The 15,461-nt window shown below is 37.5% G+C and overlaps 1 protein-coding gene across 6 annotated transcripts in view; it reads right to left on the bottom strand.

The window, feature by feature from the left end:
- Positions 1-14,158, bottom strand: part of EPHA7 (EPH receptor A7) — a 219,681-nt gene extending 205,523 nt beyond the window's left edge. For 4 of the 6 annotated variants that reach the window (XM_020963076.1, XM_020963077.1, XM_020963078.1 and 1 more), the window contains exons 1-3: positions 13,790-14,157; positions 8,799-8,863; positions 3,807-4,476 (exon numbers count right to left, since the gene is read on the bottom strand). In XM_020963076.1, coding sequence (XP_020818735.1) covers positions 3,807-4,476; positions 8,799-8,863; positions 13,790-13,985 — 931 coding nt within the window. In that variant the 5' untranslated portion in view covers positions 13,986-14,157. Of the gene's footprint in view, positions 1-3,806; positions 4,477-8,798; positions 8,864-13,789 lie in introns of all 6 variants that reach the window. The other 2 variants (XM_020963079.2, XM_078155235.1) reach the window with 1 other exon arrangement.
- Between the last annotated feature and the right edge of the window lie 1,303 nt (positions 14,159-15,461).

Here is a 15,461-nt window from a genome sequence, read left to right as displayed (position 1 = left end):
GAGACAATATCCCAAAACAGAACATCTCTAATTTCAGATATTCATACATGGAAATTTCACCATATTACTTGGAGCATCACACTGTGAGAGTATTTTTTAGGTTAGACTACCTTGGTTCTTCTGAAAATAAAATAACAAAAAAACTATCCAAGTTAGGTTTGACTTTTACACAGTTACAATACCTTAAGAAATCATTTTCTATATCAAAAGTATGAGAGTCTGCATTTTTAATTAGTCTTTTCACTATCAATTGCATAGGTAGAGAAATAACCTGTCCACTGGGACAGAATAATACTTATTCAAAAGAATTTGTTACATTGTGATATGACACTACTAATCACATTGGACAGTATGGTACAGTAGAAAGGATGCTGGATTAAGTACTGGAGGACCTGAGTTCAAGTCAATCTTGCCACTTTGAACATATATTACCCTGGGTAAGTCACTTGATTGGGCCTCAATTTCCTCATGAGGAAAATGAGTGGCATGGGGTTGCATTAACCCTTAATATATGATCAATGATCCTAATAATTCTTGGTTAAATTAAATTCTAACTTTTGACATAAGTATACAGGTAGGAACTAAGAATACAAAGCTAAAGTGGACCTTTAGAAGTCTACTCTCAGTTTTAAAGATAAGAAAACAGAAGCTCAGAAAGGTGAAGCGATTTGCCCAAGATAATACAAATGCTAACTGCAGAGTTAGAATTCAAAACCTCTTCTGATTCCAAATCCAGTGCTCTTCCCCTTATGTCATTTTGCCTCTCCTAAATGATAGGAATTATGATCATTAAAAAAAAAAAGATTAAGGAATTGGGTCTATAAAGTGAGTGGATTAAAGAAACACATAAATGACCCTTCTAACATTATAGAAGGTGTCAGTGTGACAGATAGTTGTTTGCCTTTGGCCGTGCCAATATACTTTGATGCCTCTGCGATTTATCAGGGTGCCCTGTATAGATGAAGACGCAACACCTCAGTCTCAATGTAGGGTTTTTTCCTTCTAATAGGTTACCCCAAAAAGAAAGATAAGAGTTGAATTGCTGATCAGTGACTTCCTAGTTGTCATACTTCCTGACATCCTCCAAAATAGAGAAGGCCAGTCAGTATCACAGTCTGCAGGGACAGCAATCAAAAGATGAGTGCCTTGCTCAATCTGACTTTAAGCTGCTAACAGCCTTCATTTGATTAGGGGCTCACTCCCATCCTCTCTCAAACCCACTAGTTTCCCTCAATATCAGACTGGAGTTTGTTTTCAAACTCTTAACAGGATCACTGAAAGAAAACAGGCGAAATACTATAAAGAAGGCTCTGGACTCTTTCCAGAGCAGAGTATTTTCTTAGGAATGACTCTGGAATTGGGCCAAAGAGGAAAGCGTTTTTTGCAAATGAACACAGGGCCACACTCAAGTACAAGTTATCATTTAATTTCTTTGTCAACAGCACCAAGGTTAAAAATTAAGAAAGCTACTTATTTTAATTGTCATTATCAAATGATATTTTTTTAAATTGCTCTTTAATCAAGCATTTTGTCTCTTTTGATTTGTAATATGTTTAAGTGGTTTTTGTTTTATTTGATGAACATGACCATTAATACTTAACTGACTTATTCTGAAGCAGAATTTAGACGATAATAAAGTAATAACTTTATTTGTTGTTGTTGTTTTTCTTAAGCTCCTGAGTCTATTCTGTGTTGACAGTGATTTTAATAGACTAATCGACTTTCAATATTCTGAACTTGAAGATGATTAAATGTGAGCAATTTTCATATTGTCACATTTAATGAGATGAAATTTTCAGTCGGATAAAATGTTATTGGACTATCCCTCCCCATACAAGTTATTTCTCAATAATTCAAGAAGTCTTTACTCACTTTCGTTTCTATTCCTTCACAAATCATTAGCACAAATTCTATTAAAAAAACTAACCTTCAGTTGTGTAGTATTCCCAAATTTCTTATTTCCCTAAGCTAGAGAATATGATTTATTTGGGAAACAGTGACATTGTGTGTTTGCTAATGCATGTTTATTTTATCTCTTACTCTTTTGCCTGTTCTATATAGGAAACACGTTTCACACTTTGCTTTCAGTAACAGTCCTGCACTCTTTCAAGTCCATTCTGAAATCTTCCCCTTCTGCAAAGACTGATAGCTACCGTTGGATCCTCTTTGAGCTGCAAGGCACTAAGTTGAAAAACGTGTACAAATGGCTAGAGAACATTTTGGTTCATTTAACTGATAAAATTACTAAGAATTTTCCCTATATGTACCACACAGGAAAGCACTGTTATTACCCAACAAATCCTGATCAGTTTTTAGTTTTCTTCTGTACGTGGGATCTACAAAAGCTTTCTGCCAAATCTAAAGCCTTGCTAAGGTAAAGAAGAGAGAAAAGTAGGTAAACAGATTTGACCCTTGACAGGACCTTCAAAGAAACTTCTAAAACTGCAAGGAAATAAATTGGTCCTTTCACTCCCAAGTGTATTTCCATCTGAAGAAAATACTAAGTAAAAACGTTGAAAATTGGAAATGATGGGTCAGATATAAAATCGTTATTTGGTTAAGATGTAATCCTTCTGAAACGCTCAATATATCTGCCAGATTTTTTTCTAGCTCTGTGTATTGTATGTATAAATTATATGCATATGTATATTCATATATGTATGCATATTTTTTTGCTTTGGCAGAATGTCATATGGTCAGGGAAAAGTAGGTTGGGAAAGGCCAGGAACACATAACTGGAGGAACATGAGAATGTCCTGGAAACGTAAGGAAGCAGCAAAACATAATGAAAGATATTTTCTAGTATTCTCTGTTTCAGGTATTGTTAGTATAATCAACTAAATAGTAAACATGAGTGGTGAGGAGGCTTCATGCTGAATGAAAAGAAACTGAGGCACTGACCACTAAATATCCAGCTAATACTTCAAGTATCATAAAAACTGTTAATTATTACTTAAAAGGTCATTCTATTTCATAATTTACAATTTTAAATAAAATTATTAAAAATGTGATTATACTATTTCAGTGGATACTACATAAACTTGATAGCTCTCCATTTTAAAGATTCAATTGAAATTGTTTTATGTTAAAAATGACTATAAAATTAGCACCTCTCTTGAGGAGAGGCACAGGTGTAAATGAGATGATGAAGAGTTTATACAGTAGCAAGTAGGCAAGAAATTGAAATATTTCTGGTCTCATAATAAAATTGCTAAAAGTTCACTATTACCACATATCCTTGGACTTTTTGTCACATATTCATATTAATGATAGGAATGAAAGTTGAGCCATTCAATAAAAGCTTTAAATAGCTATAACTAGCATGTGTTATATGAGCTATGATGATAGAACTCAAGACTTGAAGACACACATAAATGAAAGGTTCCAACTATGTCAATCAATGCGTTTAATACCCTGGCATCTAACCCCTTACTCATCCCTTACTACAAAGTGCAAAAAATTCCTTCCCAACTTAGTTTTGCCCTTACTGCCTGAAAATTGTTTTGCATTCTTTTATTTCAAACTTTCAATCATTCAACTTTCAAGTCCAACATCAGGCAAATTCTACTTGGACACAATATCTATGTCTGCAATATTTATTGCAGCCCTTTGTATGCAGACCATCATGTACAATGATTATTTGGATCAATAGTAATTTTGCTTAGGAGAAAGGTCTATGGAATCAGATTCCTTAAAGTAAAGAGGCACCAACATGCTCAAACCCTTAGAATAGCTTAACAACTCTATTTGATACAAGGGGTTAAAAACTGCAAAGAAGAAAGAAAAAAAAAGATCCATCTACTCACGTTCACAAGTGTCCCCTTTCTGCTGGTAACCGGCTTTGCAGATACACTTTCCAATAGGCACTAACCATTCTCCTTCTGCACTGCAGTGCATCCTAGGAGAGTTTTCTGCCTCCTCTTCTGCACTGCTGACACATGTCCCTCGGACCTCCACTAGGGAGGAAAACTCTGAACCGGTTACTGTATCTGGAAAAATAGCTAAGTTCTCAATAATGGACCAGCATTTCTTGTAGTATACCTTGACAGAAACCAAAGCAATGCAAGCCCCAACATCCTGAAAGGCCAGATAGAATCCCTTTCTTGACAAAGGTCCAATCTCTCTCACCTCTGTGTTAAGTTTCATTTTTCTCTCCCCAAGGTCACCCTGGGTAAAACTTTCATCTGCAGCAATAGTGTCTATTTTTACATATAAGTTTTCCCTTATATTCCTGCCAGTGTCGTAGTCTGTTTCATAATAGTACAAATTAAAGGTTTCTTTGCATGTTCCCAGCACTCCAGGAAGACTGTTACAATCCCTCAGGGTGAATTTCAGCTCTACAAAAATTCTTTGTGCATTGCCTTTTGCAATCCAGTTAGTCCGGAGCCAGTTGTTTTGATTAGGTTCCATGACCTGGCATACCTGGTATGTTCGTATAGGTGTGTAGTTTTCATCCAATCCACTAATTTCTTCCCACTGTAAAATTAACAAAAAAGAAATCAGGTATACTGAAAAAGAAAATAGCATGTTTTATGTAGGGGTGCTTACACATCTTTAATGCAGGATTGCAATATGGATTTTTGGAAGGGATGTGGTAGCTCCCCTCTCCCTTAAAACAAAACAGTGCAATTCATGTTTTAATCTGTGCTTACACTACCACAACAGAAGAATTTATATTATTGTTTCTACAAGATATAAATAGCGTGTGTGTTTTGTATTAATATCTCTATTTTGGTAATGCAAAAATGTAAAAAGAAATAAAATAAAGACATGCAGACATGCCTTTGTTCTCTGTTTTCATCTGCAAACTCTCATAAAAGAGATTTTGATCTATTAAAATAACCTGGAACACATACTAATATATCATTAAACTCAGGTATGCTTAAAAAAAGTTTTGGATGGTTCTTTTAACACATTATGTGTCCATGTATTCTCTAAACTACCTCTCAAAAATGGAAAGAAAAGTTAAGAATATTTTGGCATGTATGTATATTTTGTGTCTCATTTGGCACATCTGGAGCATAACATTTTATGCTCTTTGGAATAAAGTATTAGTAGGTTGCAACACATAAAGGACTACTCATTCATCACCACATTATGCATAAAATTGCAGATAAAGCCCATGTGACCATAAATATAGTTGACTTGGAAGTAAATATTTGGTGATTCACCTTTTATAAATGACTAATCCTCAAAAGATAATCAAAAGTACGTGGCATACCAATGAGACCCAATCATGCTCAGCAAGATGCTTTGAAAAGGAAAAAATGGAAAAATTAGCCATTTTTCTACTACAATGAAGAACATAAATCCACGTATGTGTGTAGGTGTTTTTGTAATATACGTCTGTTATATATGTGATATATTAAATATAAATGTGCATATGTGTTTTTGTATGTTACTAAACAGAAAAACTTCAACTCATAAAATCTCAAAGTTTTTGAAGGTTACTGATTATGGAATGCTATGTGTGCTGCACATTTATTACATGTTTATATAACACCAACTATATAGTAACTTATATAGTAAAAAGCCAATAAACATAGTTAAGCCATGAATAATATTAATTACAATTCTGTCAATGCATCATAGAGGTAAACTTGGATGATACTTTAGAGGTCATAAAATCCAGCTCCTTCATTTTGTAAAGGAGGAAATCAAAGTCCAAAGAAGTGAGTAACTTGCCCAAACTCACATCAATTATGAGCATTACTACTATCAAAATTTTGGTAATGTTATAAATATTAAGAAGCATTGATGTCAAAAAAATTGAAGAACTGCACTTCATATAATTTTTATACCAACACATATGAGAGAGTGTGTAGAGGCTGAGCCAGGATTCCAACGCATGTCCTCTAACTCTGTTTCCATAATTCTTTTCATGGTACCATGCTGTCCTCTCAAACCAGTGTTAAAAAGAAGTTTCACTCCACTGTTTTTAAAATCATCATCATCAACCAATGAGATGGTCACCCTGTCTCTGAAACTTTACTTCCCTGGTAATCTTAATCAAGGTGAATATCAAGATTGGTTTCAGATATAATTGCACACTCCTGTATGACAATAACCTAGACTATGCCTACATTACTTTTCCAATGTAAGAAAATTAGATGTTGGACATTATTACTATCAAACTTTTAGTAGTGTTGTGGACATTGCTGTTGAAAATATTTTTAAAAGTCACACTTCCTACAATTTTAATACCATCACTACTGAGAGAGATATATACTACTTGAAGTTAATGGAGCTTCCAAAGTGACTACATATTCAAGTTCAAGTACTCTTTATAAAATTGAAATATATTATATTTGCTATGATTTTATTATACTTGCCTAAATAGTTTTAAAATGTCCTCAGCTGCAGCAAGGTTCACATTTCTCATCTCCAGCCCTACTTTTCAATGTAATCTAAACTTGCAATTAGCTAAAAGTGTGCCTATTCCTGCCTTGATTCAGATAGTTGTTTATCATCTGTTTGGAAGGCACATGTACCCAAATGTACCCAAAGTCAGCCACTTGCAGGTGCAGATTTTGGTCTATTAACTAAATGAAACTGAAAAGAGAGAGAGAGAGAGAGAGAGAGAGAGAGAGAGAGAGAGAGAGAGAGAGAGAGACCTACTTAAAATGTAAATAAAAACTGTATCTTTAAAGGACAAGGATTCCCACCACCATTGTTTCCTGGGGGTAAAAGAATCCAGGGTGGACTAACACTCCTAAAAAGTCAATGTCACATCTTGTCAATTTGGTGGTTTATTTTCCTTAGCTTCATTTAAAGTTAAATCATTTTTTTCCCTCTTTTTCTATGAAAGCCCAATTTTTACATCAATGAAGATATTACTGTTAATTTTAATGTCAAAATTATCCATTCCTTAAGAGTTTACTTCCTAAGTATCCTGATTATGGATCCATAGGTCTTTGTAAATAAATGAAGGTCATGAAAATAAAGTTGTATAGCATTATGTACTACGTCGAATGCATTTCATGTTCTTAAAACTCTCTTTTTCAGACCCTGGGGAGAATTGTTTTAGTTTTGTTGTATGCATCCGTTGATTTTATAAATTCTGTTCACAAAATAATTTTATTAAGATTTTGAGGAGCACCTTGGTCACTGAAAAACTGAAATTTTATCTCTGGTTAATTGAACCATTTCACTTTACCTGAACTGAATATCTTTAATTCTCTTTTACTAATATTATCAGTGGCATTCCAAAAGCAAAACAAAGAGTTAAAAGTTAACTTAGATATTTTGGGTTGATAAGATGGCCATTAGAGCCCAAGATAACACTGACAGTCATAATTTATCATTGTGTGGATTACATAGATGATATACTGCAATCATATATCAGTTTCCTTCTATCAGAGACAAAAATCCTTCTCTATCTCTATTTGTTTTAATTGATGGATGGTAGGAAATGGGTTGCATCTGTCATTGGAAAGAAAGGTGTTTCATTTTTAATTTAAATGTCTTCTTACAATATATGTTATTTTACTTATGGAAGGACACTTCAATTTCAAGGAAGCACTGGATTTACATTTACAATGACCCAATTCTTATTTTGCTTTTGTTCTTCTATCCTTAAAATGCTTTGACGTCAATGCAAAAAGTTAGTACTTCGAAGGTAGACAACTACCATCTTCTAACTAATCCCTCAAACAATTTTATTTAAGCAAACGTGTTAATATTTTAAACAGTCTCATTATGCGTGTTTTAACGTCTTAAATTGACTTCCAGTTCATGCAGTATTGATTTTATGATGTTACTTTTAAACTCAAAGACACTTTTAGACTTTGCTTCTTCTCCTTTGCTGGATTTGTTACACTTTTTATATCCTCACTCATACTTCACGCTCTTCTGGCTCCAGATTTCTTACTGTGCCAAAGATTAACTTAGAAACAATGGGGTATATTCTCTTCCCTCAGAACCTTCTTCCTCAAGGAATAAAGAATGTGCCCTCTCTCACAATTAAAGTAAGAACCAAAGACATGGCTATTTAAATAACTTTAAATAGGTAGTATATCTTTCTGGATATGTGAAACCTAATATGGTCTGCATCTTTATAGGGCTGTTTTACATTTAAGTATCTTTTCTAAACCTTTGCTGGACATACCTAATGGAGAAGGCACTTACTATATAATAGTCACATGTTTATTCCATGGGACAAATGAGAAAAAATTTTTTATAACTAATAACACCAGATGTGACATTATAAGAATTTGGGAAATTCCAAATGACATGCTCCATCAAAAATCATGTGCCAAATATTCAGCAAGTTCAGATTTTCTAAAGTTACTTTTACAAATAATTTTGAGTGATGTCAAAAATGTTTCTGAAAAGAAGAAAGTAGATCTCATACTGTTTTAAAGAACTATACACACCCTACCTGGTGATTATACTGCAGAAGGATAAAGCAACTAAAGAGGTTTAAGTGAGTTTGTGTAGGGAATGTTCCCTGTAATTAATTGGCATTTGTAGTCTGTAACCTGAGGTATGATTCTTCTTGCAGTAGAAACTCAACAGTCCATAGTTATAGGGAACTTGTCTGTTCCCACCATGAAGCTTACTTTAACTATGCCCTGCCTCCCCCACACTCTCTCTTCCTCTTTCTACATGCCCCCCCCAAAAGAAAACTCAGCAAATTAAACTTCTACACTGGTCACAATTCCTGAGGGAAGCTTGGGGTACAACATATAATTTTAGGCATGTGAATAACTTCCTCAAGTGAAAAAGTGAGTTTTATTCCTTAGGTTTTTTATTTTAAGTTTTCAATACACACATACATTATAAGAAGGAACCCTTACCCCATTGGGAGGAAAGGAAATCCACTCCAGTTCTGTTTGTTGTGCTTTAGAGTCCAGCAGAAGTACTGAAAAAGAAAATGTCCCTTCTGAATGTTACATACATTATTTTTTAACGAGGTTTTTAAAAATTGTGTGGTTAAGGTGAGCAAGAAAACTTCACATAGGAATCATTTATGAACTAAGTTTATACACGTATGTGTGCCATACACAGGTACACAAAACAAGCATACATGTCCAAATGATCACTGTACAAAGCTGGCACAACTTTCTTTTGAAAAAAAAAATGTTCATATTGCACCCTGTGGGGAAACACAGCTTTAGGTTGGAGTGGTCTTTTCATATCAAAAAATGCAAATAATAAAATTAGCAGCAGTAGTAGCATGAACTGGTTTCCATTCTCTACATTTTATGGGCTTTAAAATTACATAGTTAACAATAGACTCATAAAATCTAGAGGCCTTAACATTTTATGAAACATATGATGCACTTAAATTCCATAAGATAATTTCAACATATCCCTCAATCCACTTGAATTAATTTGTCACTGTGTTCTGGAACAATTGTTTCATGGAGACTTTTCAGAAGCTGAGCTAAATTGACAAAATTGTTAAGTTAAAAAATAAAAATTAACTTCATTGTTTTTGAAAAAATAGTTGTACATATTTGAATGGCTTATAAGTTTTGCTAAAACAATGGTTCACAATGTTTTATTCGCGAAATTTCAAAATGCTAATCTCACTTGCCTTTTTTAATGGGATATTACCCAGTCATGAAAAACATCTACCTAATTACAATTTTGTGCTACTTTTTGACAACTGTGATTGTTGGCTAATTTTTAGTATCATTTATGTTATCAAAAATATTGGAACATATGTTAATCACAATTTTAATTCAAACATTTGTAAAAAGATACTTAAATGATAAATACATAGATAGATTACATAGATAATAGACAGACATAATAATACAGAAGGCTGCATAAGAAATATTAGCTATACCTAGACTTTAAGTTGGTTATTTACTGATTTTCTTTTTCCTTTTTTGAGACCTCCCCTCCCGATTATTTATTATTATAAAGTTTGGGTTTAAATGTGACTTTTCACTTTTTAAAAAAAAGTGTTCTTAGTAATAGGAAACCACTTTCTGAAACAAAACCAATTTTTCTTCAAGGAGCATTGAATGAACTTTCAATTGTCTTTTTCTAAAAAAAGAAAGGAAAACAAAGTTTAACATCTACTTCAGTAAAAATGTGTGATTTGAAAAAGCATTTTTCTCAGATTTTAATAGTAGAGTAATATGAACTTTTCTAACTGAGTTTAGTATTGCACTATTATTAGGTGATGCTAAAAGAAACATGTCAATTTTTGGAAAGCAAGTGAAACTTACACTGAGAAAGAGATAATTGGCTGTGTTTAACCCTTTCAAGAAAGCCAATCCTTCCTTGCATATCTAATAGCCATCCCTTCTAAGATACAATTAGCTACTTTGATACAGTAAATCTCTCATTTTCAGGGAGACCTGGAAAACAAGCACCTTGTGCATATCCACTTTGAATGTTTCCAGTGCTTCTAAGCAGAATTAGATGTTTATTTAAAACATATTTAGACATTTTTTTGATCAATTGGAAGCCGGGGATTGGTACTGTTTTTAACAACTCGGCTTTTTACAGTGGACTTTATTTTTATTCATTGCAATTCAAATCGAAGGCAGTAAAACAATGTAAGATTTCTAGATGTTCTGCCTCAGAGATAAAACTCTGTGTGTTGGGGAGAGGTGTTTTAACTAAGGCACAATAATTTAAATTCAAAATCACGTCACTCGTTCACTTTTCTTGAAGACTGCTAGGTAGCACTTTCCATCATTTTTAAGTCTTTCTGCTACACTTCAAAAACTGGAAGGGGGGGCGTGAAATTTAAAAAAAATCCATTTAAGCTTAAACACAGAAATTCGCTGGGGAGCTTAATTGGCAGTTCTAAAGTCATCAATTCATCTGCCCCTGCTGTTCCACTCCCAAGCTCAGTTCTTAGCGCCCGATTTCTCGGCCCACTCAGAACGTAGAGTAACCGGCCTCACCCCAAGCCACGCACAGAACCTGCCGCCCAGTCAGTTCGGAAGTGGGGGTGGGGAGCGCAAAGGAACTCGGAGCCCCGGGACTCACACTGCGCTCCGCTTGGGGAAGGCTGGGAGGTGTGCTCGGCGTGGGGCGCGGCAAGCACACACTCTGGAGACCTAGAGAGCGGGTTGGAATTGGAAAGCACACACCCTCTATCAAAGTCCGAAAAGAGCAGGCGCGGGAGGCAAGCTGCAATTGTCCCGCGGCATCCTTAGAGTTCCCGGGACTGTAAAGATACCGGGAACGGGGAAAGGGCTACTGGGGCGGGCAGTGGAGGCTGCTTGGGTATCAGAACTGTAGCCTGAACAGGGGCTTCTAGGTCGAAAGGACTGCCTCCCCTACAGTGGCAGAGAGGGAAGGGGAGGGTAGGGGGAGATCGAAGCCTGAGCTGGAGCGAGGTGGGGGTTATCGAAAGGAAGGAGGAAAGCTTTGGGGAAGTGTCTTCATTGAGTGAATGGCACAGGCGGAGTTTGCTGAGAAACAGCTGCATTTCGCCTCCAAGCGTCAGACTCGGAATTCATTCTCTCTCTCTCTCTCTCTCTCTCTCTCTCTCTCTCTCTCTCTCTCTCTCTCTCTCTCTCTCTCTCTCTCTCTCTCTCTCTCTCTCTCTCACACACACACACACACACACACACTCTCTCTCTCTCTCTCTCTCTCTCTCTCTCTCTCTCTCTCTCTCTCTCTTCAGGGTAAAGAGAAAATAACCCTTATCCCAGCCCCGCTGTCCCCTTGCCCTTAACTCCTCAGGGTGACCGAGTGGGAGGACCGGGCACCTGCGTAATAGGTTTTCCAACTCAGGCCCTTTTGGGAGGAAGGTGTTCAGGGACCGCCTCAGGCTCGATCATTTATTATTATTGCCTATTTATAGCCCGCACGGTGGGAATCTTCACACTTCAGGATCAAAGCTCTCCCTTCACAAGAATATCTCACCTTTTCCACCCCCTCAATCCCCCCCCAAAAAAAACCCTTTGCATTCTGGCTTGAAATAGCATTGGAATTTAAAATAAGAAACCTCTCCATGGATCTTGGGGTAGGGGGGAAAGATGAAGGGGAGCGGAACAAAACCACGATTTCTGGCTACAGGAACCTCTCCCCCTAGTGATACAGATATTTATAGCTTAAACTCCCGCTGGAAGTGTGTGTCTGCCTGTGCGCCTGAGTACCTTCTAGCCTTCTGTGCAAACTTTTCCTCCCCATCCCGTTATTTCAATACAAAGGGTATAAGTACAGCGAATCAATCTTTAAATGTTCATTTCAAGAGAACTTGTTTTCCTTTTTAATTGTGGTTTCTGTCTTAAACAGTTTTGCGCTTTTACAAACATATTGACTGCTTAGCTGAGGGTTAGGGTCCCTTTTGCTTAATGAATGTATCTTCAGCACAGGTTGCAGATTATTAAATTGAGATAGGGTTGGGGAGATCAGATGGATGGAGATGAAGGAATGGGAAAGAAGGTTGGGCAATCCTTGAAGAGAATGGAGAGAAAATAATCATTTAAGTTTTCATAGATTTAGTGAAATAATGTCAATTTCACCTTTACTGATTTCTCTGCAGTCTCTAGGAAGCAGGTTTTCTTTAGAGATACACATTGCCCCTTCTCACACTCACATACACACGCACAAATACCACCACCACCCCAAATCTGGTTTCCAGCTTCACTTTAAATGCATTTTGTAATCTCAGTAATATAAATGCTTTTACATCCTTTGAAGGTGAACTTTGGAAATTGCCCCCTGGAAAAGAATGAGATGTGATAGTGCTCAGAAGCAAAGCATTTTAATTGACAGTTTTTCCCCCCAGCTCCAACTACAGGCTCAGAAAGGTATTTTACTTCCTGTCAATGGTTCAAAAAAGGGGAAAAATATAACCACACACAGACGTAGCTGACTGGCTAAATGAGACCATCTCTTTGCATTGATAGAAACAGACATCTAGGCCCAGGTCACTTAGACTGGTTTGATTACTGACTGCTTCAACTCCAGAATTAGGTGGGGGCGGGGTAAGGGGAAGAATCTGGGCTGTTGATTTTTCATAGATCTTTTCAATTTAAAACTGTGCAAGCTCACTTAGAAACCCATCCATTCCACTTGGTATCATCTTTTAAAAAGGGGAGGGGATGACAATATACATTTTTTACCCAAGCGTTGGATCGGTAATGCTACCGTATGTGAATGGAGATGTACGTTTAGTGTGGCGTCTGAGCGTGCCGCCTCATCTCTCTATGCACTACTTCACCTTTTCAGTGTTATTGTTCCATCCCGGTTGCCGTGTGCCAACAGTAGGGGCCTGGGCAACAACCTGAACCGGCAGTGAAGACTTTATTAGGGGCCCGATCTTGATTATCTTACAGAAGTCTCCACAGTCCTCTGGGAAAGGACCGGACTCCAGGAACTCGGCAGCGGTTTGGCTAAAACACTAGGGGCTGCGCGCCCAAGTCCCCGACCAAACTCCGGCTGCAGCGTCCACTGTCGAACGACACACACACACACACACACACACACACACACACACACACACACACACGGATACCTTCTACCCTCCCCAGGTGCTAACAAAATAGCTTACTCGGAAAAGACTCCTTTCCGATCCTTCCCCTCAGATCGTACAAGCCAAAAAAAAAAAAAAAACCCGTCCCGATCTCTTCGGCTCAGCCCGTGGCGCAGGGATGGATGGAGGGCTCTCCGAGCGATCCCAATCGCCTCTCTCCAGCCGGGAGCGTTTACAGGGGTGGAAAGGGATTGGGAAGCGGGTGGAAAGGAGCATAGAATATTTGCTGTACGCAGCTCGTCTCCTAATCCTACCAATGAACCATTTCGCACTGAGGATACAGCTAAATAGACAGCTAAGTCAGAACAAACTTTGCTTTCCCTATCGCCTTACCTTCTTTTGCAGCCTGTGCCTCCCCCGTGTGTGCAAAGCGAAGCAGCCAGATGTAGCATAAAATAATCCAGGAAGGGTACCGAGTTTGAAAAACCATGGTGCATGAGCAGGTTTGAGGGTTTATCTTAATTATCTCAAAAGGGATCAGCTTTAAATGCGGTTTGTTCGGAAGTGGGTTTGGGTTCGCTTTTAGCATCAATTCTTCTTCGCAGTCCCAGGCCCGTTCCTCCGTATTAGGTTTTTCTTGGATTGGATTTTTTCTTCCCTTCTTTTCCTTTTTTTTCCCCCTTTCCCTCCCCCTTCAATTCCTTCGCACCGTATTTGCTGTCTGCAAGTCTCCGACTGCAGACCGGCCGCTCGCTCCACACTCCAATAATATCAATTAGGGGGAAAGGGGCGGGGATTCCAGGCCGAAGAGCAACCCATCAGTCTAAGAGACTGGCAGCAGGAGCCGGCCTCCCAGATGCTGATTCCCAGAGCCAAGGGGCGGATCTCAAGGAAGGAGGCTGCCCAGGCCGTGGAGGAGGGGTCGGAGGCGCAGACCAATTGGCGGAGAGTGGAGTCAGGTTGCTGCTGGTAGAGGATTCCCCTCAGGTTCTGAGCTCTGCGCGATCTAGTTGTATGTGTGGAAAGGAGAGCTCAGGGTTGGGAGAAAAGGCCAGCAAAGCTGTTGGCTTTCTGCTTTTAGGAATCGGGACTTTCTCATAGCAAAACAAATGTGAAGATAGTGCTTTAGACACAGATATCCACTAACATTCATCCGTGTCTCTATGGTTTAGAAACCAAAGGCGAAAGAGCCTGGATTGCATTTAATAAGTCACAGGCTCCTAAGCGGTGAAAATCGCTGTATCTTTAAGCGAAGTGGCTTTTATTTTGGGAGACTGATATTCAAAACTCCGTGCCTGGTAACTTTGTTAATCACCTTTCACCAAAGTATTCGGGCTTCTCTTCTTTTATCCTTGCAGCTGCTTGCTTCTCTCCCTATTTTGGGGGCACCACCCACTACCCTCTGTGGAAGAACGAAAGCCAGTTAAATGCATCATATTTAAACAGTGTTTCCAATAGTTTAAAACAAACCTTTGCAAAAGAAACTGAGGAAAGGGGAGCGAGGAGGAAATCTTTTGCTTTTATTCCCCTGCCCTTCTGTTTCTTAAAAGCATTAAACAGAAGCGACAGTGTTCATGATGAAGTGAAACCTTAATACCCAAACCCGAGGCTTCCTAATAAAATCCTAACCATTTATTTTAAGTTGTCTCACCTTTTAGCACCCTGAATTTTGCTTAAGTTGATATCATAGAATGCCATCACAAACTTAATTCAAGTCATATCTTTTCAACCAAGATATTTTGCAGTTCTCCAGGTTTTTATTTCTTGTAATAGCTATCTTTTTTCATTTAAAATTTTGAAAAAAAATTGAAAAAAATTGAAAAGAATAAAAAAGTTATCAAGTCCCCCTTACTCATCCTACCCACCCTACAACATCTATAAAAAGTAGCCTCAGAGTTGGTTACCAGAAGGTAGTTTTCCTGTTCTTTGCAATTCAAAACTATGCTCAAACCTGTAACAATGGCATTTCTGAAAAAAATATCACTTCTCAAATCATTAATTTCAAAGTTTACCAAACTGAAAAAAAAGATCCTCTCTGACCCCCATAGTCCTATTATCCCTTTTT

This window comes from Phascolarctos cinereus, unplaced genomic scaffold (genome assembly GCF_003287225.1).
Source record: "Phascolarctos cinereus isolate Bilbo 61053 unplaced genomic scaffold, phaCin_HiC Scaffold_5;HRSCAF=322, whole genome shotgun sequence".
NCBI classification, from domain to species: Eukaryota; Metazoa; Chordata; class Mammalia; order Diprotodontia; family Phascolarctidae; genus Phascolarctos; species Phascolarctos cinereus.
Note: the sequence above shows the minus strand (reverse complement) of the source record. Positions and strands in the feature narration are given on the sequence as shown.